This window comes from Lissotriton helveticus, chromosome 2_1 (assembly GCF_964261635.1).
Source record: "Lissotriton helveticus chromosome 2_1, aLisHel1.1, whole genome shotgun sequence".
Classification (NCBI taxonomy): domain Eukaryota; kingdom Metazoa; phylum Chordata; class Amphibia; order Caudata; family Salamandridae; genus Lissotriton; species Lissotriton helveticus.
The window spans coordinates 66,092,848-66,116,305 of record NC_136059.1 but is presented as its reverse complement, the minus strand read 5'-3'; the positions used below and the strand labels follow the sequence as shown (position 1 = coordinate 66,116,305).

At 43.5% G+C, this 23,458-nt stretch overlaps 1 protein-coding gene across 1 annotated transcript in view; it reads left to right on the top strand.

Moving 5' to 3' along the window:
* LOC144817710 (uncharacterized) overlaps nt 1-23,389 on the top strand; it is a 49,601-nt gene extending 26,212 nt beyond the window's left edge. The window contains exon 3 of the mRNA XM_078674472.1: nt 21,821-23,389. Coding sequence (XP_078530598.1) covers nt 21,821-23,250 — 1,430 coding nt within the window. The 3' untranslated portion in view covers nt 23,251-23,389. The remainder of the gene's footprint in view (nt 1-21,820) is intronic.
* The last annotated feature ends 69 nt before the right edge of the window (nt 23,390-23,458 follow it).

The window sequence follows — 23,458 nt, the reverse complement described above, 5'->3', positions numbered from 1 at the left end:
TCCACTCCCAGCAGCAACAAATATTATTTCTTACAGAATGTCCTTATACAAACACCAATTGGTGCTGTATGTATTTTTCTTTCACAGCCAGGTATTTTAAATTTTTTTTCCTACTCCCTTTTTTACATACTTCATCTAAATATATCGTTTACCACCTATATGTGCTCCCACGTAACTTGTAGGTTGTAGCATGCCCCATTCGGCAGCAGAACAGGAAAAACCCAATGATGAAGCATGCCACCAAGGAGAAACCCTGGTGGGTGAGGGTTGTTCAAGGAAAACTCAACATTTTCCTTAATTAACTTTTGAGTGGAAAGAAAAACAACCCTTCTTTTTCCACAGAAGAGCTCTTCTTGATTAACACGGATCCAGTAAAGTCCATGTTAAGCTGGTCAGCTGGGCATGTCCTTGTTGGAGATGGAGCTGGCGACAGGGAGTCTGGCAAAGTGTGCTCTTTGTGAAGCATTGAGAGTACAGCAGGTGCAGTCCTTTTGAGTGCAGTCCTCTCTTGTGCAGTCCAAGGGTTCAACAGGGCTGTTATTCTTCTGATGTTACCAAATCAGGGATCAGTGGTGCTGTGCAGCTCTCCCATATGTTTTCCAGTTTCTGGGCTGGCAAGAGGAGGAGCACCCCCAATCAGTAGGGTTCAAGTTGCCACCCTCTGTTATGACCACTTCCTGGGAAGTGTGGGATATTTCTGTCCCAGAATGCACATCTCAGTCAAAACTCAAAATAGAGAAAATCTCTCCTTGGATTTAAGGTCCGGCTAATCCAACCCACAGGTGTGGCTAACTTTTCCCTAGCACGTCTGTTATGATCTTTCATCCTGGGAATGTTTCTTAGGAATGATCACCATGTAATCCATGATGGTTCTCATATTCTGATTCTATTACGTTTGGATTCCACTTGGAACCTGATCTGGCAGTTGAGCCTGGATTGAGGTCCGTGACGGTTGTGTTTTGAACTGCTCAAATAAATATCTTTTAATCAACCTTTGACTTGAAGAATCTTACTTAAAACACTGGCGACGAGATGAAGAGAGAATAAATAAACCCTACATGACATTTTGAACTGAAACGAACTCACGTGCAAGTTGAAGATCTCACCTTCCTATTTCCTCATTTGAAATTAATTGAGGCGACGACTCCAGGCATATCATCTGCATAACTCTATAGCGGACGTCTGAAAATAACCTCCAACGATCTGCAAGTATCCGTGTTGAAGTGTGTATGGAGTGCTGACCTTCGATCCTTTCCTTGCGTGAGGTATGTTCACGGCTTTATTTCCACGGAGGATGAGATGACGTATGTGGAATTCAACTGCACTCCAGGTGCATTGTGGGAGTGAAGAACTAGACCGCATTATCATTGCTAAAAGAGGCTGTTTCCTGGCATTCTTTTCAAATGCTCTGTAGCGTTCTGACGTGATCGACGTTGGCACCCATTTTAATTTACCATTTCTCAGCGTACTGACGTAATCGACCTAGGCAGCCATTTTCATTTACTATTTCTCGTCAGTTTTGTCAGTATGTCGTTTCCGATCACACTGATCACTCAGGTAACGCTTTTCTAAAGCATTTATTCTTCCGGAAGCTAACTATTAACTGAACTATCTACACTAGATGATTAACTTGCTCTTTCAGATATTGTATTGTTTTGATAACTACATATATCAGAATTTTGGAGCTGCTGTATACTGTGATACACATGCACAATTGACTTTGTTGGAAACAAGTATTGCCAAACAACGAACTTGCAGTGCACTCAGTGATGCACACACTATATTAACAAGACTATTCACAAATATGATGTAATGTTTATTGCTTACTTATAACAGGCATTATTACATGTATTCTCTTTATTATCAAATAGAGATATTATTTTAGATTCTTTTATATATTCATAAATTACAATGTCGACTTCTTCTGAACCACCACATTTTTGTCGGAGAAAGGAGATCCTGTTTTACCATGGAAGAGATGGAAACAAATTTTCGACTCTTATCTCATAGCCATAGATGGAGAAAAGTTTTCTGCATGTCGCAAAACAGCAATTACTTTGCATAATTTAGGCATTGAAGGGAGGTGTATCTATGAAAGTCTTGATCTGATTGGAATAGGGAATGAAGCTGGAGAACCTAGTAATGTATATGATATGTCTATTTTAATGCCTGAGAAACATTTTGGTTCACATATTAATGTGGTTTTGGAACACAATTTTTTTTCTAGAACTCAAGGCAAGACAGAGAAAATTTCAAGTTATGTAGCTGCACTTAAAACTCTAGCTAGAACATGTGAGTTTGAACATTTAAATGATTCTCTGATCAGAGATCAAATAGTTAGGTGTACACATAATACCAAAGTGCAAGAAAAGTTATTGAGCAAAAATCCTAATTTAAAAGACACAATTGCAATTATTGAAGGAATGGAAAACACTAACATGCGGGTACAAGAGATGCGGAATGAGAAGAGTAAAGATAGTTCAACTAAAGAAAATGCTTCTTCATGTGAGTCATCAGTCAATGAAGTTTTTAAGATAGATAAACATGGTAACAAAGATAATGAAAAAACTCCATCTCTTGTAAATAATGACATGGACAAAAATCTTGATAAGAAAAAGTTTACTCAGAATGATACTAGAAATAGTAAACCCAAATGTTTCAGGTGTGGAAGTGAGGGGCAGTGGACAAACAGTCCAGGATGCTTTGCGAAATTTACTTTCTGTAAATATTGTGGCAAAAAGGACCATTACACTAGAGTATGTCGTGGACCAAAACAACCAAATGTAAATTATTTATCTGATGAAACAAGAATTGTTTCTAGTACACGTGATGATGGGAGTGTGGATGCTGATCCTTTAGATATGCCTGAGTGTGAAATTATTGTTAGTGGAAAAAAATATCTGATCTAGCAGATTCTGGATCACCCTATACAATGATAGGTGATAAAAATTGGGAAACTACTTTTGGTGATGAAAACATTGATCTTTTACCTTCAGACATTAACCCTGTCGGATATGAAGGTGTGAAGATTGATGTAGTGGGTTATTGCGTTAAGGAAATCCAATTTGATGATCGTGAGACTGTTGGTAAGATCTATGTAGCAAAGAGGGGTGACAATCTCCTTGGATGGAGACATCAAAGGAACATGGGAATTACACTCAATCCTAACAGTACACAAAAAGTACTATTATTATCTAAAGAAGAACTGCCTAAGGATATTTGTACACATTTTCCTTATGTATTTAGTGGTGGTCTTGGCCTGTTTAAAACATTTTGAACAAAAAATTATTTTAAAGAGTGGTGCAACACCTTTTGTAGCCAAAGTGAGGAAAGTTCCAATTATGTTGATGGAACCTTTAGAACGTGGGATTAAAAAAACTCAAAGATAAGGGTGTTATTGAGGAGATTGAAAGCTCTGAGTGGTTGACTCCGGTAGTTTTGGCACCAATGGATGGTAGAAAGGAGATTTGTCTCTGTGCTGATTTAAGAGGGTTAAACAAATGTATTTGGGTTGACAGACAACCCTTACCAAACATCAATGTGACTCTAACCCTTATTAAAGACGCCAACATTTTTAGTGTGATGGATCTGTCCGCTTACCACCAGGGTAAGTTACACCCAGAATCTAAGCATTTGACTTTGTCACACCTATTGGGGCGTTCCAATTTGTGAGAATGCCATTTGGACTTGCTTCTGCTGCGGCATATTTCCAAAGCGTTACGAAGCAAGTGTTACATGGTTCAGACAAAGTTTTTTCAAGATGATATATTGGTTTATGGTAAGGATTTGAAAGAACATGATGAAATCTTATGGAAAGTGCTGAGTAGACTACAAGCTGCTGGTTTAGTGATTAAAAAAGAAAAGTGTAAGTTCAGAGTTACTTTGGTGACTTCTAAGTTTCTGGAGAAGGTATCAACCCTAAATTGGAGTTGGCTAAGAGTATAAGTGAGGCTCCAGAACCTGATAACAAGGATCAGGTGCGTTCTTTTCTTGGAGCCGGCCTCTGATCCCCCGTGGGCCCTGGGTGTGGGTCTGAGAGGGCCCCCGTGGGCCCTGGGTGTGGGTCTGAGAGGGCCCCCGTGGGCCCTGGGTGTGGGTCTGCGAGGACTGAAACCCCGTGGGCCCAGGGTGTGGGTCTGAGAGGACTGAACCCCCGTGTGGGTCTGTGGGGTCTGAACCCCCGTGGGCCCTGGGCGTGGGTCTGAGAGGACTGATCTCCCGTGGGCCCAGGGTGTGGGTCTGTGGGCTCTGATCCCCCGTGGGCCCATGGTGTGGGTCTGCGGGGACTAATCCCACTTGGATCCAGGCTGTGGGTCTGCCTGGACTTGGTTTTCCTTGCTTAAGACCCTCTTCCAGCACCCCATTGGTTCTCGCGAGGGTTTGTACTGTCCCCCTTTCCAGTAACGTTTTCTTTTGTGGCCTGCACAGGTGATGAATAGATGAACATTTGTGTGTAGTGCCACGGGTACCATTGTAAGTTTCCTGGCGCTTTGGATGTTTGGTGACATTCAGCTGCTTTACAGCTCGAGGTGCTGCAGCTCAAAACCCCTTGGAGCCAGGCCTTTAACAGCTCTAAAATCCCGTTCCCAGCGACCTGTCATTCGGCCATCTGATCCCGCAAACAGCTTTGCACGTTTCTCATGAGTCACAGGCTGGGGAAACTTAAAGAAAGCAGGCTGGGGAAACTGAAAGCAAACATGCACAGGCTAGGGGAAACTGAAAACAGACATCTATGGCAGGCTGAGGAAGCAGAAAGCAAACAGGCTGGAGAAACTGAAAGCAAAAATGCATGGCAAGCTGGGGGGAACTGAAAGCAGACATGCATGGCAGGCTGGGGAAACTGAAAACAAACATGCATGGCAGGCCTGGGAAACTGAAAGCAAACATGAATGGCAGGCTGGGGAAGCAGTCAGCAAACAGGTTGGGGAAACTGAAAGCAAACGTGCATGGAAAGCTGGGGAAACTGAAAGCAAACATGCACAGGCAGGGGAAACTGAAAGCAAACGCATGGCAAGCTGGGGAAACTGAAAGCAGCTTTGAGGTTAGCATCCTAAAACAACCCGAGGAACCTCTGTGATTTCACTGACGTTACTTCGCTTAAAAGAGGTGCAGCTCTTCACCTACAACAATGAGCAAGGCTAGCAGTGCCACAGTAGTTCTGCCGACTTTCTTATGATTTCTGTATCATGCGCTAGAATTCCACCTGCGCCAATCTAGTCTTTCGTACTTACAGAGTAACGATGACTACGAGGAAAACAAATCAGAGAAGTTAAATACGAGAGGGAGCAATGGGTGGGTAAGAGGAACCTGGTGATAGGTAGATCAACTCCTGTAACACGTGGCTTTTTATGTGGCAGTCTCATTTTGTTTCAGTTAGTGATCTTAAATGGAATATCGGGTAGCTCTTTTGCGATGCCAGAAAATGCATTTGTATAGTTAGAAGGGCATTGAGTGAGCGGTGAGAACTCCATTGCGACGTCAGTAAGTCATTTTCTAATGGCAGGGAGGCACTGTAAGAAAGCATTATTGGCCAGTCAAGAGGTGCACTTGTGCTAGCAAATTCTGTTTTGTTGCTAGAAAGCCCTTCTGGGATGGAAGACCGTCCTCCTTCTGATGTTGCAATCCCTATTTGGATTGGGGTTCTAGAGTCCTTGTGGTAATGTCACGCCGCCCTAACGTGATTTCAAGAGAGGCTGTTATCGTATGCGGAAGGCACATTGTTATTAAAGGAAGCTCTATTGTGCAGACACAAATTCATAATATAATGTCACCAAGCCATGTAATGTTAGTCCTTTTTTAATGTAATGCAGCTTTTTGTGATGACATAAAGCCTTGTGAAATGTAAAAGCCTTTGCTTGATAAAATTAAGTTGTCTTGTGCTTTAAGAAGCCTTTTTATGATATTAGGAAAACCTATTGTGATGTCAGAGCGCTGGATTCAAGCTAGCCTGGCTAATGACAGCTGATTAGCCAGAAACCGGTCCCAGGATGCTTGTTACTGGTCCAGGAAGACATGGCTTGGCAGTTCGGGCTGGACTGTTCTCAAGTCAGACTGATTTGCATATGGCCATGTCTGAACTGGGGTGGTGGAATGAGCTAACGAATGATGACAAATTAAACCCAGATCTGTTGACTGGAGGGTGAGTGTTTGATTTGCTGAAACGGTCCGTCCATCATCCCCCTTTGGTATCGCTTGTTCACCATAAGTTGGCAGGGTATGCCCAGACGTGGGTCCCTTGCTCACTTTGCCACTGGATTCAAGCTAGCCTGGCTGATGACAGCTGATTAGCCAGAAACTTGCCCCAGGATGCTTGTTTTCGGTCCAGGGAAGACATTGCTTGGCAGTTCGGGCTGGACTGTTCCCATGAGGCAGAGGGTCAGACTGATTTGCATATGGCCATTTCTGAACTGGGGTGGTGGAGTGAGCTAAAGAATGATGATGGATTAAACCCAGATCAGTTGACTGGGGGTGTTTGATTTGCTCAAACGCTCCATCCATCATTCCCTTCGGTATCGCATATTTCATAGAATGGCGTTTTATTGTGATGAAAGGAAACCGCTTTGGGTGCTGTCATGAAGCTATTTTTATTACAAAAAACCCTTTTATGATGCCAGAACTCTCTGTTTAGATTTCCAAAAATTCCCACTGTGACTTCTTGAATTTCTCTTATGATGCTAGTGGTGACAGGAACCATATTGTAAAGTCATGCAACCAGTTTAGGTGTTTAATATGATGTTCCACATATCATAGAAATTCAGTAAAATGTAATTGCTTTACAAAGCCTCCGATGTGTCTTTGGTTCTTTGTGCTATTTGTATAGCGTAAACTTGGCTCAAAAGGCAGCAGAGTGCTGTACACGGTCAAAGGCCAGCTAAAGTTAACAAGTGATAGGTTAGGTAACTGGTTAGTGGATTGTAACTGTATTGTGTGTTTCTATAAAAGCTTTGGGCTTATCATATTGATACAGGGATATTGTTCCAGATCCCTGGTGCATCAATGGAAAAGTCCTGCTGCCTCACTTTTGTCTTTTTAATGCATGTTGGTCTCCAATCTGGTGGTGTCCTGACTGTGTGTCAAGAGTGTGTGTCAAGAGCCATCGGGTATGCTGAACTTGTCTTAAAAATAAGTGGGTGTGCTGATTGTGGTGGCTTATATTGTTTTTGAATGTGAAAAAAATATTAAACAAGCCTGGGAGGCACATTACCTTTTCCTCGAGCATCTCCAAGGAAGACAATAAGGATGGGGCATTGTCGCCGTGGACATTAGAGGGCGTGAATATTATTTCACTGCAAAGCCGAGGGTCAAAAACCTATTCACTCTAGCAATCCTGTACTGAGGAGGAGCGCTGCTCCAGCTGCAGTTGGGAGTCCAGTTCCAAGCAGGGTAGAAAGATAACCTCTGCCTCCGACCTGCCCTCGGGCTCTGGTCTGCACTAAGAGAATACTTCAGTCAAGCAAGCTCCCAGCAAAAGGAGACAAGCCTCGACACTTTTCCACAGGGCACTGAACACCCCTTCAGGGCACTAAGTCAATACTTGGGGCCTCTTCGACACAGAACTCAGAGGTATCCACTGCTCACACCCTCAAGAAGACTGGTTGAAGCCAACAAAAAGCGGCTCCTCATGCATCTATAAACTGGCAATATTTCTGCTAAATTGCCTCCAGCAACACTGACCCTCATGCTGCTCCGAATTCTAGAGAAAAGGCTGATTTTTGTAATAGGAACTCGCCTTAGATGTGTACTCTGACTCCAGGTTCCCCCAATTACAGGACAAGGCAACAAGCCCTCGACTCCCCGCCTGAGGTACCACCTCCTCCAACTCCACCCTTGTTTACATCCCCACAACTATAATCTTCTCTTCCTCCATATCCAGCAGAATCTCGCCACTGGTTCGTGCATTTGTATTCTCACATTGATAGTCCTTATAAGGGAAAGATCCTTACAACCATTCTGCTGGAGGAGGGGACGAGCCCTGGTACGACTACTGCGTAGAGCTGTGGCTGATCCTACAGTTGGAGCCATACTGGCGAAACCATCTCCTCGGGATGTTACCACTACATATCATGGCATTATTCAGACATCGACCCACTACCATAGAATTGGCATGCATATCTTACAGAATAAGGAAGACTTTTTGGTGGAGACCCTCTAAAAGACAAAACGTGCTTCCCAATTTCTGCCTATGCTAAAGGGTTTGCTCAAGTCAGCCCCAGATAATTCTGACCCTCTCTGGGCAAAGGTTGTCACGCTACTTGTTGAGGAGAAATTTGGGGCTTCTCCCAAAGACCTTTCCTGCATCTATGGCCATATCCGCATAACGGAGGACGCTTCCGTGCCATGTAAGGAAAGCAAGAACTGTGGCACCTCCAACAAACACATGGCAATTTGTGAAGCTACCTAATACTGTGTGCAAACTTGGTTGGCTTACGTCAAGATATGATAGATTTAACTGGAAGGAGATTGAGTCATTGGTGCAGTGCCTCCCTGAGACCTATAAAAGGAAGGGGTAATAACTGGTCTGTGAGGGAAAGAGTATTTTCACTGTGAAAGTCGGCTGTACTCTCAACGCTGCCAATGTCAATTATTCCTGTGTAAAAGCCTGTATCCTATTCTGCTGTTAAGTATCTTTGCATCTTTGGGTTCAATCTGGAGGTCTAACAGCACCTCAATATTCCAGATTACAGGGAACTAATTAGCTGTCATGATGGAAAAGATGAAAAAGGACCCCAAGATTGCAAAGTCTGTGTGCCCCCTGCCAACCCCTCCCGTCCGCACTTTTTGGTGCGCAGCAATCCAGGTGCAGCACCAACAAGAAAACATCCTCTGCCCTGGCGCAAACGTACAAGCGCCAACCACAGGCCATTCAAACAGCACCTATTGGGGAGAGACTAGATGCCCACCCTTTCTGGGAGGAAATTACTGCAGTTCTCTGGGTGTTATCAGTAGTTCAGCAGGGCTGCCTCTTAGAATTCATCATCTCTGTCCCCTACCATTTTATTACACACTCATCCTCCACCAAAACCGGATCTCAATACTAGAAGAAGAGATCGAAGTGCTCCTCTAAAAGGAAATAGTTGTTGTGCCCTACACAGACTGGGTAAAGTTTTCTGATTTCTCTACTTCTTCATTCCAACGAAGAGGACTATCCTAGATAACTGTTAGAAGTGTCCTCGGTTAGAAAGCAGCATCTGTAATTGAGATGGAGATGTTATAAAAAAGACATTCAAAAAGAAGGAATAGACAAAGAAGTAAGATGCAAAAGTAAGACAATATAAACAGGAAGGACAGACCACATTTGGTTGTTGACAGGTGGAGGGAAGTAGAGGCGCTGCAGTCACCGAGCAAGGGAAATGGGAAGCCTGTGGAGGATGGAGTCTGCAAGAAAGGAACCTTTTGGATGAGCAATACAAACAGGGGACTTCTCCACTGATTACCTGCATTCTAGTTGGATTAGAAGACGTAGGACAATGGCCATAGTACCATGGGGAGAGAGACGACAACAAAGCAGACATCAATATGGCTGTCAACTCCCACTAAAGTTTTGGAGAGTCATGGCCATACCAAGTACTTTTTTAAGAGCCACAGGGAAGGGGAATGGCAGGATTGCAAGGTTGGCGGACATCCTTTTCCCTAGACTGGGGAGTGCATGAAACAGTTGACCGGAACCAAGCCGCCCAAACACGCTTACACGCACCACAGTTACCAGAGGAAGGGCAACAAGTACACAAACGTCTCTGACAGGGGAGGGAAGGAGAAAGAAACTAACAACTTTGTTCCTCATAGGTGTTGTACAGGGGTACATGGATTCCATGTGTTCCTTTCCTTAATGGTGGAGTTATTTTTGTTCTGGTGGAGAGAGAAGATGACATTGGAGATCCCAAGGCAAGCAATGGCAGGTATAAAACTTGGGGTGAAACAAACTTTTCGAATTGAACAGAGACATTAAGATTTGTGACTGGAAAGAAAAAGATGGAAAAAGAGTCAACAAGGAAAGACTTTGGGGTCAACTAGAAAATTAAGAGGAAAATTAAAGGGGGTTTAAGTCCACCCCTGACTGGGCCCCAGATACCCTTCCATTGTATTAAAAAAAAACGTTATGGTGGAGAAGACCCTGATTTCTTTTTTTTTTCTTTATTCATTTTGAGCGTACTACTCAAGCTGCTAACTAGGCACGTAATCATTAAGGGACATGCTAACTGGCCATGTAATAATTAAGGGTCACTCTCTTGGTTGGGTAATAACCTGGGATGTCCAAACAGCCTATCAAGTGGTGGGCCCTGTGAGGACTACACCCTATGCTGAAATTAAGCTTGCAATTCTAGAGCGTACGGGGTAAAAGCTGAGAGGTAGAGAATTAGCTTTAGAAAAGAAAGAGGAGGCACAGTGAGTACTCCTCTTGCACTATTCTTTAAAATTAAGGATGTAGCTGACAAATGGCTGGGATCACTAGTAGCCACTGTAGAAGAAATAATGGACACAAAAGTATCTCAAACAGTTTATGAAGTCTTTGCCTGCCCACATTCAGCGATGGGTGAAACAGTATAACGATCCAATACTGGCCAATGCTATGGAATGGCTATCGTCTGCTCCATGGCTCAAGCGAGGAAGCGGAAATCCAAATACCTATATACTGCTACAGGAAGTGTTCTCTTGTTTAAACTTCCAAAGAAAACCCTTAGTCCAAGACAGGAGCTTAGTCCTAAAATAGCGCAGTAGTCCAGCCTAGCAGTAGTGCTTTGTATAAGGACACATTGCCCAGTTCGTTATAAGAAGAATGAAGAGCCCATGAAATTTGGTGGATGCAAAAGCTATTGTAAGATACAGGAACTCTCTCAAGATCATTCCTATGTCCTGTAAAGCTGAACCAAATCGAAATGCAACCCTTGCTCAACTCAGACTGTAAACGCGACTTTCAGTCAAGACCAGCACGTGCAGTCTTGTCAAATAGATCCTTCTTGAAGAGTAGTACTTAAGTGTCTTCACGAGAGTACCCTGTAGTTCAAGCAGAGTTTGAGAAAAACCCAGTTTGTCAAAGCCCAAGTCGGGTAGTTGCTGAGTTGCTGAGGGCAACACTCCTGGGAGTAGAATGCTTTTTTTGAAGACTTGTTGAGAGATAATCTGACTACATCCGGTGCGGAGACCCCTTGCCTGCTAAAACACAGCAAACACATAAGAGAAGAAGTCAAAGTAGGCAAGAGAAGCAGAGGGGATATCACTGCAGCAGGACTTGTCATGCCTTTAAAAACTTGCTTGCCCTCTCGCTACGACGAGTCTTAGTCGATCGTCTCGAGCTGTTTCAAGAGCAACTTTTCCGTTCTGGCGAGTAAACTTCAGCTGGAGCGGGACAAATGTTCTGTTTATTCAGGAAGTGATTGAGTAATAGATATGCTTTTAAATCTTGTTTTTATCTTTACACATTGGCTATCTGTTCAAAGACAGAGGTTGAATGTCAGTTTGTCTTTATGCTAATTGATGCTTATCTAATCCTTGATAATAGTGTTTACTTTTCTTTTGCTTACAACAGCATATTTTTGTGAAGTGAGCTGTCTGACCATCATTGTGAAACAAAAGGTTGTAGGTTGTCAGTTTTGTTTCTATCGTACAACTTTTAATTAGCTTGTAAAGGAATAGTACAAATATTTTAAAATAGATCAGGAATTACGAAAGCACATTACTTTTTGTAATTCAGAAGTGTGATGCAAAGAAAGATTTAAATAGGCGCAAAACAAACCAAAACCCTTTACTTTGTGATATGATGCAAGTGAAAAATTTGTGCAGAAACTTTATTTCCAAATATTGTTTGTACACTATATAGTTTTATCAGTAAAACCGCATGTCAGTGGGTAATTTTGTGACAATTTCACTGGAAAATCTGCTAATTGCAAATGAATGTGTGCTACCACTTAATGCTTTAGCTATATATTTAGTAAAAGTGATTGTTTCAAAACATGATTTGAGAAACATTCTGGGCCCGCACCCTGATGACAATGCTGTTACTGAACTAGGAGTCAAGTCGGGGGTAGATTTGTATTCTATAGAGAAAAAGTTTAGTCTATTAAATCAAACAAGGTTTTTTTTATACACTAGGTATTCTGAACGCACATATTTGAAGATGCTCTCATATATGATAAATACATTAGCGGCTCAGTGAATAAAAATATATGCCCTGGATCACATGATTTGAAACCAATTTATGGATCAGGAGCATTAGTTGGGTTGAGTGAATTTAAGTCGCTAGACCTCCAGGTCTGGTAAAAAATGTTTGGTTTTTCAAGGCCTGCTTGTTAACCCATTACATTTTGCAGGGAGCCTGTGACTTTCGATTGGCTCAACAGGAGGACTCAACCCTCCAGTATGCCTGAGCACACGCTGAGGCTAGAAAAGATGAGTTGGACCTAGGCCCATAGTTCTTAGTTAGCAAGGTGCTTTTATACTGGGAGGGAGAGGTGTGGCGCTGCGGCGCGGCGCTGCGGCCAGGGTGACTGACTCTGGAATCTGGGGATCACGGTTCGATCCCCGGGGCTGGCAGCAGATTAGCCCAGCACCATGTGACTCTGGGCAATAGCTTGCTTAATCTTCCCGACGGCCCCCAGCGCCTAGAGACCCTAACGGGTGATGGTTTGCGCTTTACAAATGTGGATTATTATTATTATCATTATTATTATTATTATACTGGGACCTATAAGAACCAATAAGCTCAGCCGTTGGTCCCACACCCATTTTGGTATGATATATTGTTTCTAGCTCCCACACAGATAATGGGAATGCACTTTGATGTAGAGAAAATAATGGAGTGTAGGAAAAGTGAACAGCTTTGGTGACCCTGGATGTTCTTGCAAATAAAATATTGTGATAAGTCCCTCCCTGACAATTTACTAGTATCTATAAAACCCCAATAAAACAAGCATTTGCAATGCAATAGTTCTTGCATTTGTGCCGAATATAGACCTATTGGCACAGTAAATTAATGTTTCTTACCTATGGGTTTTGTTTTGGAGTGTAGTGTAGAGGATGTATGTAGTGTGGAGTGGAATTATGTGGGTTGTATTGGAAATGTGAGTTGTAGAATTGTGTGGTGTTGAATTGTATGTTGTGTAGTGGAATTATGTGACATGGTGAATAGATAGTGGTGAGCGCCCCAGAGAATAAAAGAGGAATAGGTAGTTTGTGTAGGAAATGGTTATTGAACTTTAGACAGAGGAGGAGAATTAGTGTGTGAGAAAGAAAGAGGGGAGAGGATGGGGCTTAACGGCTTGGACATCACCCTCGAAGCTGGGGAACCGGGTTAGAGCCTCGGCAGAGACGCTCAGCATCCTCTGATTCTAATCTCCCTGTGCCTTCCAAAAATGAATGCAACATGAGCGACAGGAGAGCAAGGCACCCCAGAATGTGTGTCATATAGGAGCTCCCCCGCAGCTGGTGCACTGGATAGATTTGTGGGAGACGGATACTTGTATGGCTCTATGGAGGGCTTGGTACTAGAAGAATATCAGAAAGCACACTTGAGATTAGCTGCAGCGAAGACTTTCCCACATGGGCACACACTAAAACGGTAGGAGGACTGAGCCGCTTCCACCAGTAAACTGTAGAGAGGCAGGAAGAAAGAGCCTCTGTATCTGTCAAACAGAATGGCTGTAGGGCAAAGGCCCTAGGAGGCCTCTGCACGCCTTGCGGGCAAGCTATAGAGGGATGGCCTGCTGATCGCGGAGGACTGCTACAGGAGTCACTACTCACAGACTCGCCGCTGCATAGCCTGCTGATATCAGAGGGTTACCACAGGAGTCACTACTCACAGACTTGCCGCAGAGGGCTACTACCAGAGTCATTACTCACAGACTCACCGCTGCATGGCCTGCGGATCTCAGAGGGCTACTGCAGGAGTCATTACTCACAGACTCACAGCAGAGGGCTACCTTGGGAGTCATTACTCACAGACCCACTGCTGCATCGCCTGCCAATCGCAGAGGGATGCAGTTGGTCATTACTCATAGACTCACCGCTGCATGGCATGCTGATCTCAGAGGGCTACTGCAGGAGTCATTACTCACAGACTCGCCGCAGAGGGCTTCCGTGGGAGTCATTACTCAGACACACCGATGCATTGCCTGCCGATCTCAGAGGGCTGCAGTAGAAGTCATTACTCACTTGCTCAGCCCAAAGCTGCCGACTCTGGCTCACATCCTTCTGCAACAGCAGGAAGGATAACATATCAAAACAAACAGTTTAAAAAAGATATTTTTTTTCCATCATCCTGTTTTTTCCTTAAGACTACAATAAAGTGTATACACTTTAAAGGTGGCACATACAGTCTTTAGCTAACAAGTTTTGTGTCTAATTATATACAAGCAGATCAGTCTTCTAATTACCACTGGGTTTCTTCCCAATTAAATTATGGATCTACCCAATAGTATTGTTCATAAAAACCCATTTCTTCTTACTATTGATGTATTTGCCAAGCTTCCCTTACATAAAAATGTTACTGAAGTCATCACTATCATGCAGACTGAATTCTGACTTTTTTTAGACTGCGCAAACAACTACATTTAGCCTATCTTTGCACTTTACCAATACTAGCTAGTGCAAAGCTGCAGCATACATTTTGGCTACAGACTGAACCAATAAAAGCATCTGCTTATTTATCAGTAGTTTGTATACACTACGCGCTAACTGTGCCTTTTAGGACCTTCTTGCTTTTTCATGAATGTACTTTTGATGTAATGCTAGCAGGCAGGTGACCAATGAACATTCAACAGAATTAAATTAGTAAGATAGTAGCACTATCCTAAAAATTACCCCTAACGATCATCGATACTTTTATTATTAAGAAGATAACCTTATACAATGACTGTTAATTGGACGGTATGTCAACCACGAATCAATGTCTTGTTCTTTTCGCAGTACTGTGGTGTTGCAATAGTTTGATTATTCAAGGTCAACAATGTTCTAGATGTAATTGCACAGCTGGGTCTTAGGAGAATGCACCACCAGGACTAGTCACTATGTTAATAAATGGATATTGCCCACCTCAAATGGTCTGCTGCTCGTAGACGAATTAATAATTACAAGTGCTAGTTGGATGAGAGGCAACACATGTGTTAACTCTCATCCAACTAGCTCATGTAATGTTCTAGATGTCTATCACTAACCACTAGTGACGGTAAGCAGGTCTCGGTGTAATTACGTCCTCTCCAACAGACAAGCATTCAAGTAGCACAAACATTTCTTTTGACAGGCTGGTTTTTTTTGGTTTAAGGGAGGTGCAAAGGTTTCCTTAACTTTCTTTTTTTTAAAAAAAAATTTATTTAATGACTCGCATATTATGAGTCTGCACATACAAAAAGAAGACCCAATAGAACCAATACACGAGTGACAAAACGAGTACTGGGCACAACTTAGTTTTATACCTATCAAAGTTGGAAACATGGGTCTCTTAGGAACCGTACAGGGTCAAAATAAAGTTTTAGAACATCCTGACAAAATATTCTGTTGATTTGGGAAGATGACTGATTTTTAGGTCATTCTTGGACATTTCATCAGTTTAGCTATTGCCTTTTAAATGTTAGCCTGACTGTGACCTCAGGGCCTTGTCAACGACCTCAAGGCCAAGGACTGCAGATTAGTAAACCTTTGTTAGAGGTCAGAGAAAGCACCAGTTTCATCTCAGTCCCCTGAGAAGTGGGTAAATAGCCGCTTCCAAGGCCACACAACTCTCCCTGGAGTAGCCCAGCAAAAGATGGGCACTGGGAGTCACAAGGACATGGGCAGGCATCAAAAAGAGCCGGGTGGCAATGGGTATTTGGCACTGTTGGCAACAAGGCGGAACCACTCGTGCATGTTAATCAGGCCATATGTGCATAGGCCCATGTTTAACTGCCTCAGCCAATCCCATGTGTACGAAGCACCTGGCAGCATCCGTCTGGGAGCCTCCTGTACAGGACCTCAGAGCAAAGCGTGCAGGCATAGAAGACAGCCAGTGAGGCCCTTCCAAGCCACACAACGCCCTTTTTTCATAAGAGGCCCCAGATAGAGCCTGGCGTCACCTTCACAACAGGGCCGTGTCTGCTGCTGCGGTAGTTAGATAAGTCTCAGCCCTCATAGCCACAAATCCGCGCTGGTGAATGGTGCGATCACCAACCACCTGACTGCAGCGGCCTATGTGCCAAGTAGCCACCTTAGCATCGACAGATCCATACAAGGGCCTGATTGCTTTATTAATAAAACCAATAAAATAGTGTTATAGGCTCAGCTGAGCCCACGCTTGCCTCTTCCACCACCTTCCTTGCGTACTGCTTTCAAAGTGCACACAAAAACAAACAACAGTGGGGGCAGAAGAGGACCGGCCGATTTGATTTATATAGTGAAGCAAACTTCACATTGCCCAATCACAGGCAAACCCCAGATTAATCGGTGTTAAATCCACTAGTAGCTTGGCACATAGCAGTCAGACTTAACTTGGAGGCAATGTGTAAATTATTTATACATCACTTCAAACAATATCTAGTGAAAACACAAGAAGGCTTGCATACCAATTTAGAAGAATAGAGCTAATTTTAATAAATAATTTCACACCAGAATGACAAAAATCCAATCGGTAGAACCCCGGGGATATGCTATTTTAAAGATTTGAAGTGAAAATACGGCCAAAAAGCCCAAAATGCCACTTGCAGTCGTTCAAAACGGGGGGAAAATCACAAGTTTAGGCCGACCGTGATGGAGCGTGTTTCGGATACAGAGACCAGGTTAGTCCCTCTGAAAAGCGACGCAAGGGATGAAGCCGCGAAAGGCAGGAATGGTCGTCGATGTAGTGTGAAGATCCGGTCTGTCTTCGCTGATGGGCGTCGCTGTAGCACGAATATTCTGTTGTGTAGTGAACGGTCAGGCCGGCGGTTTGTGATGGCACTCTCCTCTAGCAGCTGATACTGTGGCTTAAAGGATCAGGCTGACGGAACGTTTCGTTGGCGGGCTGTACGAGTGACAAGGTTTTGGTGCTAATGGTCCTGTTTGCTATACCGAAGAACCCAAAAACTTCAATTCAGCCTACCTGAGGCCACACCAAGGCCAGTCAGTAGCTTGATCCAGCTGGACCACAACAGGAGGTGTGCACACTAGCATTTGGAGTCCCAGTGGGTTCCTGAGTTCAAGTGGAGGTCCAAATCTCTTTTCTTCTGGCAGGAGGGCCACAGTCCAGCAAGGCACTAGTCCAGCAGGGCAGCAATCCAGCAGAGTTTCAGTCCTTTCAGCAGCACAGCAGTCCTTCTTTGTGTCAGTGCCTCAACAGACCCAGAAATGTACTGAAGACCTGGTGTCTGAGGTCCAATATTTATGCCTGTTTTTTCCTTAGACGAGCGAAAAGCTTCTAGAGGTTTCCCTTTGAAGTCTACTGGTTTCCTGCCTTCCCTGGCACCATACCATGCCAGGTTGAAATAGCAGTTTAAAATTGCACACAAAGACTATGATGACAGACCTGAGACATGCTGGGTACCACAATCTGTGCTGTAGGGCCTACTAGTAACATTTAATTTACAGGCCCTGGGCACATATAAAACCACTTTACTAGGGACGTATGTTTAAATTAAATATGCCAATGGGAAATAAGCCAATTTTACTATATTTAGGGGAGAGAGAATAAGCACGTTAGAACTGGTTATCAGTGAGTGCATAGAGACCTCAGGCTGCAAAAAACGAATTCAGCAAAAGTAGGAGTGAAAGCCAAACTTTTGAGGATGATGCTGTAGAAAGAGCCCAGTCCAACAGTTATATTTGTCTGCCTGCCTGCTAGGAGGTTGCAGTTAATTCATAGATATATTAATGTAGATCTCCATTCTGTTCAAATATAGCGTTGGGCTCTGTTCAGTATACCTTCAATCAGTTTTTTGATGGCCTGGGGTGAAGAGATCATGTTACTCAGACTACGCATGTCCAGTCCAGAACCACATTAAATTAGGACTAGACTGCTGCATATTAAAGGCCTTAAACAGCATGAGCGCCATTTATTTTGAGAGTGAAATCGAGCTCTCTTATACAGCAAGAAAACTTATGTGAATGCCAGTGTCTTTTGCTTTTACATAAAGTTAAATTCAAAGGTACAGGTGAAAGATCGTTTATAGTGCATGTTGGAAATGGCCTTTTTTGCAGGGTTACACCAAATGTTTTGCCTGCTTTGTGACTGAGCTCTTTACCACTGCTAATCAGTACTAAAGTGCATGTGCTCCTTCCCTAAGCATGTGTATTTTGTGTATACCCGATTCATAGTTTTAATTTTCTTTTAAGTCCCTTGTAAGGTAGTGTACCATATACCCAGAGACTGTAAATTGAATGCTACTAGCACTGGTTGTGCCACCCACACAAGTAGCCTTTTAAACCTGGCATTGCAGGGCCTCTGTTTGCAGTGTACTGCCACCTCAGCTTGACATTTAAAACCACTTGTCATGCCATAAACATCCCTTTTATCACACACGTAACTCCTAAGGTAGGCCCTAAGTGATCCTAAGGGCAGGGTGCTGTGTAAATAAAAGGCAGGGCATGTGCTGTTGAGTCCTGTATGTCCTGGCATTGACAAACCGGTAATTAGTTTTTCACTGTTGTGAGTCCTCCTCCTTCCATAGGCTAGCATTGGGATTCCTTCAAATACCTTTAAAGATGTAATTCCTGATTGGAAAGGAGTAGCTACTTCATGTTTAACATGTTTAATATCTTTGGAATGTTGACGAGAAATCCTCTTTAATGGTCAAGTTGGATTTGGCATTACCATTTTAGAAATGCTGCTTTTAGAAAGTTGATATTACTCTGCCCTTAACTTTGCTGTGTGTGCCTGCAGCCTGTCTCCAATTCACATCTGTGCTGGGAGACAGTTACACTTTGTGCATTCCTTTTAGAAGGCCACAAGATAGCCACAACATGGGCTGGCTGTGACTTGATTCATCTACATTCATCGGCATACCTGGGTAGGAAGGGAAAGCGGTGGCTCACTCATCTGAATCGGCTGTTTACTGTCCTCGCACACGGGGGCTCTCCACCCCTGGCATACAGGACTGGGCTGATAGGGTTACTTGTGCACATCAGATGAATTGTTTGGAGTCACCCCTACATCAAAGGCACCTTTGAGCATAAGTACCAGGGCTCTGATCCTACCAAATCAGTACACTAGTCGACCTGGGAAGAACTCTGTTGAATTAAAGACCACTGTGGTGAAAGGATTGTCACCTTGCTGTGAGTAACTGTTCTTAGGAGCTGTTTCTCCTCTTTGTTGAGCTGCCCTGCAGATCTCTACCTACTGAGAACAAGGACTGGAACCATTTTGCTTGAACCCAGAGTGACTCCAAGGGCTTGCTGACTTGCCTTCTGTTCTTTTATGAAGTCTCAGGGACACAGAAGACTTACTTCAATCCTGCTAGTGCTGTTGGACTCTGCCATCTGTGAGTCTTACCCTTGCCTGAGGTGCCCCCCTGGTCCTGGGCCTCAGAATTGGGTTCTGCAGCTGATTTATTCAAAACGGACATGTAGCAACGCAAAGTCCCGCAGAGCCTTGCCGCATTGTTGAGCTCCCCGAGATGCCGGATGACGCAAAGCCCCGCTGCACAGCCTCTTGAAACTGATGATGCAAGGCCTTGTCAAGCCTCGCCCCTCTGCTGACGACCTCACGGAACTGATACCATACGATGCGAATCCTTGCAAAGCCTCCCTGCACAGTTTCTTGGAACCGACGACGTGAAGCCAAGCAAAGCTGCTCGGCGCAGACTGCACTGCATAATCCAAGTTACTGTGTTCAGCGGTCCCAGTTTGGTCCCTCTATCCGGCCAGTGCACCATGATGTCCTGCTTGAACTTAGGATTTGCACCGGTCCTTCGTCATCGCAAGTAATCTTTTGACCACTAATAACTACTGAGCACTATTTCCACATTTAATCTTTAAAAATGCATAGCATGAGTTCTACGTAATGGTTGTTGTTTTGGTCTTGTTTTACTCCGATAAATATTTCCAAACCTGTGTGGAGTCTTTTTGTGTTTTCATTGAGTTACTGGTTTTATGTGTTACACAATACACATTGCCTCTTAAGTTAAGCCTGACATCTCTGTGCCAAGCTACCGGAAGGTGAACACAGGTTAATTTAGGGTGTGTATCTGATTTACTACAGTGGTGGTCCCTACTTGGACAGGGTGCAAGCCTCTGCCAACTAGATACCGCAGTTCAAACAGTGACATCCCAGAGGTGATAGGTGTTGTACTTTACAATTATAATAAAGGCATAGGCCTCTGCACAACGAGTAGATTAGTGTGCGGCTAGAGGACAAAAATCTGGATTACAGATAGTCACGCACTCTGGACTGGGGAACATGACTGTACACCATACAGGGGACATTCCCTTCCCAAAAGCTCAAGACTTTCTGTATTCTTTGCAACAGTAAAATGATTCAGATCTCTAGATTTCTCACACACCCAGCACCTTTTCTCACAACTCTTTCCTTATTCATAAACAGATAGGGATATTTAAGCTGATGGATACCACTTGGCATTACTCTAGATATATCTCTGTCTTGTCTGGTGGACTCATTAGTGTCATTAAAAATATTTTAACATTAATGTTCACTGTTTTGTCCAGCTTGTTTCATATCACTTTGTATTTTATATTTTTCATGTAATAATTTCCTTTTTTTTCTTCATATAGAGTTTGACCATGGAGAAGAAGGAATGGTGGCAGGATCCACTAATATCTGACCACATTTTGATCACCTTGGAAAATGAGGAGCACCTCCATTATTCACGTATTTACAGTGCCTTAAGAAGGCAGACCTGTGCATTTATGGAGCAAATGCACGTATCCAAAGATTTCTCTGCAAACTGTGAAAGAGGAGCATGAAACCTATCCTCTGCTTGCAAATCGGGTGACAGCAAAGTCATTATCCAGTGTAAGGGAAATACCGAAAGTTCCACAATGGACCCATCTCTTTTCTTTGAAACTGCAAACTCCAAAGATATGGTGGATGAATGCTCAAACTCTAGCAACTTAGTACTAGATCTGTCCTACGACCATAAGAGATATGCCAGAAATTTCATGCCAGATCAGTATTCTGACCTTGGAAGTACAGTCGGCTCCTCACTGCATCAGTCCTCTGACTGTGGTACAAGAACCAACTCTGAACCAGATCACTTATCCGACAGTGAAATTGCTGGTAATAAATCCTTTATATATCAATCTTTGGACTATGAACGTGGTGCAGACAACTCTGCATTAGACGAGTTTTCGAACTGTGGGAAAGTTTCCAGGTATCAATTATTGAAAGAATCCTGTGATTCAGAAATGGGTGGCAGCCACCTCACACTGAACCAGTTCGCTGACTGTGAAAGGGGTGGCAGCAACTTCATACAAGACCAGACTTTTGACCATGAAAAAAGTGCTAGCAGCGCTGCACCAGACCAGTCTTCCAATGTTGAAAGATATGTCAGCAGCCCTATAGTAGATCAGACATCTGATTGTGAGAGTGGTTCTGGACGCTTTATATTGGATCTGTCCTCTCAGTGTCAACCAGGTACTTCCAACTCCATAACACAGAAGGAAGATTCAATGGAGGAAGGCCCATACACGTGTACTGAAAGCTGGGAAGGTTACAGTTCCTTCATACAGCATGATAATAACATGGAAGAGGAGCATTACCCCTTCATAGAAGGATGGGAAAGTTGTAAAGAACACTGTGAGCTTTTACATCATCCTCCCCCCTTGAGAAATAGTACTAATGAAGATTACGATAAATGTTTCACTTCAACTGTAGATCAAACTGAACCTAGAATTAATACTCTGCGACCTGTTCAACCCCCTGTAACAGTCGAAAAACCTTATAAATGTGGTGAATGTGGACGATGTTTCAGGTTCAACTCTGCTCTTGTGAAACATAATAGAATCCATACAGGTGAGAGGCCGTATGCATGTAACGAGTGTGAAAAAAGTTTTAGTTACAATTCCTCCCTTCTTAAACACAGCAGGATCCACACCGGCGAGAAACCCTATGCATGTAACCACTGTGAGAAGTGTTTTAGCGTCAGCTCTACTCTTATAACGCATCAGAGAATCCACACTGGAGAGAAGCCCTATACATGCAATGACTGTGGGAAAAGTTTTAGTGTGAGCTCCACTCTCATAAATCATCAAAAAATTCACACCGGAGAGAAAGCATTTGTTTGTAATGAATGTGGGAAAGGGTTCAGTAATAAGTCTGCAATGCAAAAACACGAGCGGGTCCACACGGGCGAAAAACCATACACATGCCATCTCTGCGGTAAATGCTTCAGCGAAAGTTCCTCGCTAGTAAAACACTTGAGGATCCACTCGGGGTTGAAAACCTATGTATGTGAAAAATGTGACAAAGGTTTCAGCAACAAGTCCTCACTCGTAAAGCACCGGAGAACCCACTCAGGTCACAAACCATACACCTGCACTGACTGCGGTAAGTGTTTCAGCGTCACCTCCACCCTTCTGACCCATCAAAGAATCCATACAGGGGAGAAGCCCTATAAATGCGAAGAGTGTGGGAAAAGCTTCAGCGTAAGCTCCACCCTTATTACACACCAGAAGATACACTCTGGAGTGAAAAACATTTCATGCAAGTATTGTGGAAAACTGTTCAACAACAACTCTTCCCTTTTGAAGCATGTGCGTATCCACACTGGGGAGAAGCCCTATTCTTGTCATGAATGTGGGAGGTGTTTTGCAGATGGCTCATCTCTGGTGAAACACAAGAGAATCCACACAGGAGAGAAACCGTACATATGCAGTGACTGTGGCAAAGGGTTCACCAACAACTCCTCCCTTGCAAAACACCAGCGTGTCCACACTGGTGAGAAACCATACTCCTGCACACAGTGTAATAAGCGATTCAGCCGGAGTTCCCAACTGCTGACACACTGGAGAATACACACTGGTGAGAAGCCATTTTCCTGCTCTGTGTGTGGCAAGGGCTTCAGTGAAAACTCGTCCATGATTAAGCATCACCGTATCCATACTGGGGAGAGGCCCTTCCCCTGCTACGAATGCGGGAAGAACTTTAGGTACAACTACTCGCTTATGAAGCACCAGAAGATACACATGAGAGATAAAAACTATGTTTGTAATGACTGTGGGAGCACCTTTAAGATGACGAAAAGCCTCATTATATTGCAGGGACTGTACTCTAGCCGGAGCTTCTATCGGTGCTATGACTGTGAGATAAAATCAGCAGCAAAAGTACAGCATCCTCCGAAGGCTCAGATAATCACATAAAGCCCCACAAACTCTTGAGAGGCAGCATTTAAAAACTGCGTTGTACATCAGAGCTTTGCGAATTGGCTGGGAAGAAGTTCTTCCTTTCCTGCTTTGCACATTGAGATTCCAAACAGAAAAATACTGTGCAACCGCAAAATTCTCTAAAATCTAAATTCAAGATGTTAATAACATCCTAGATATATATTTTAGTCCTAATGTCTTCCAG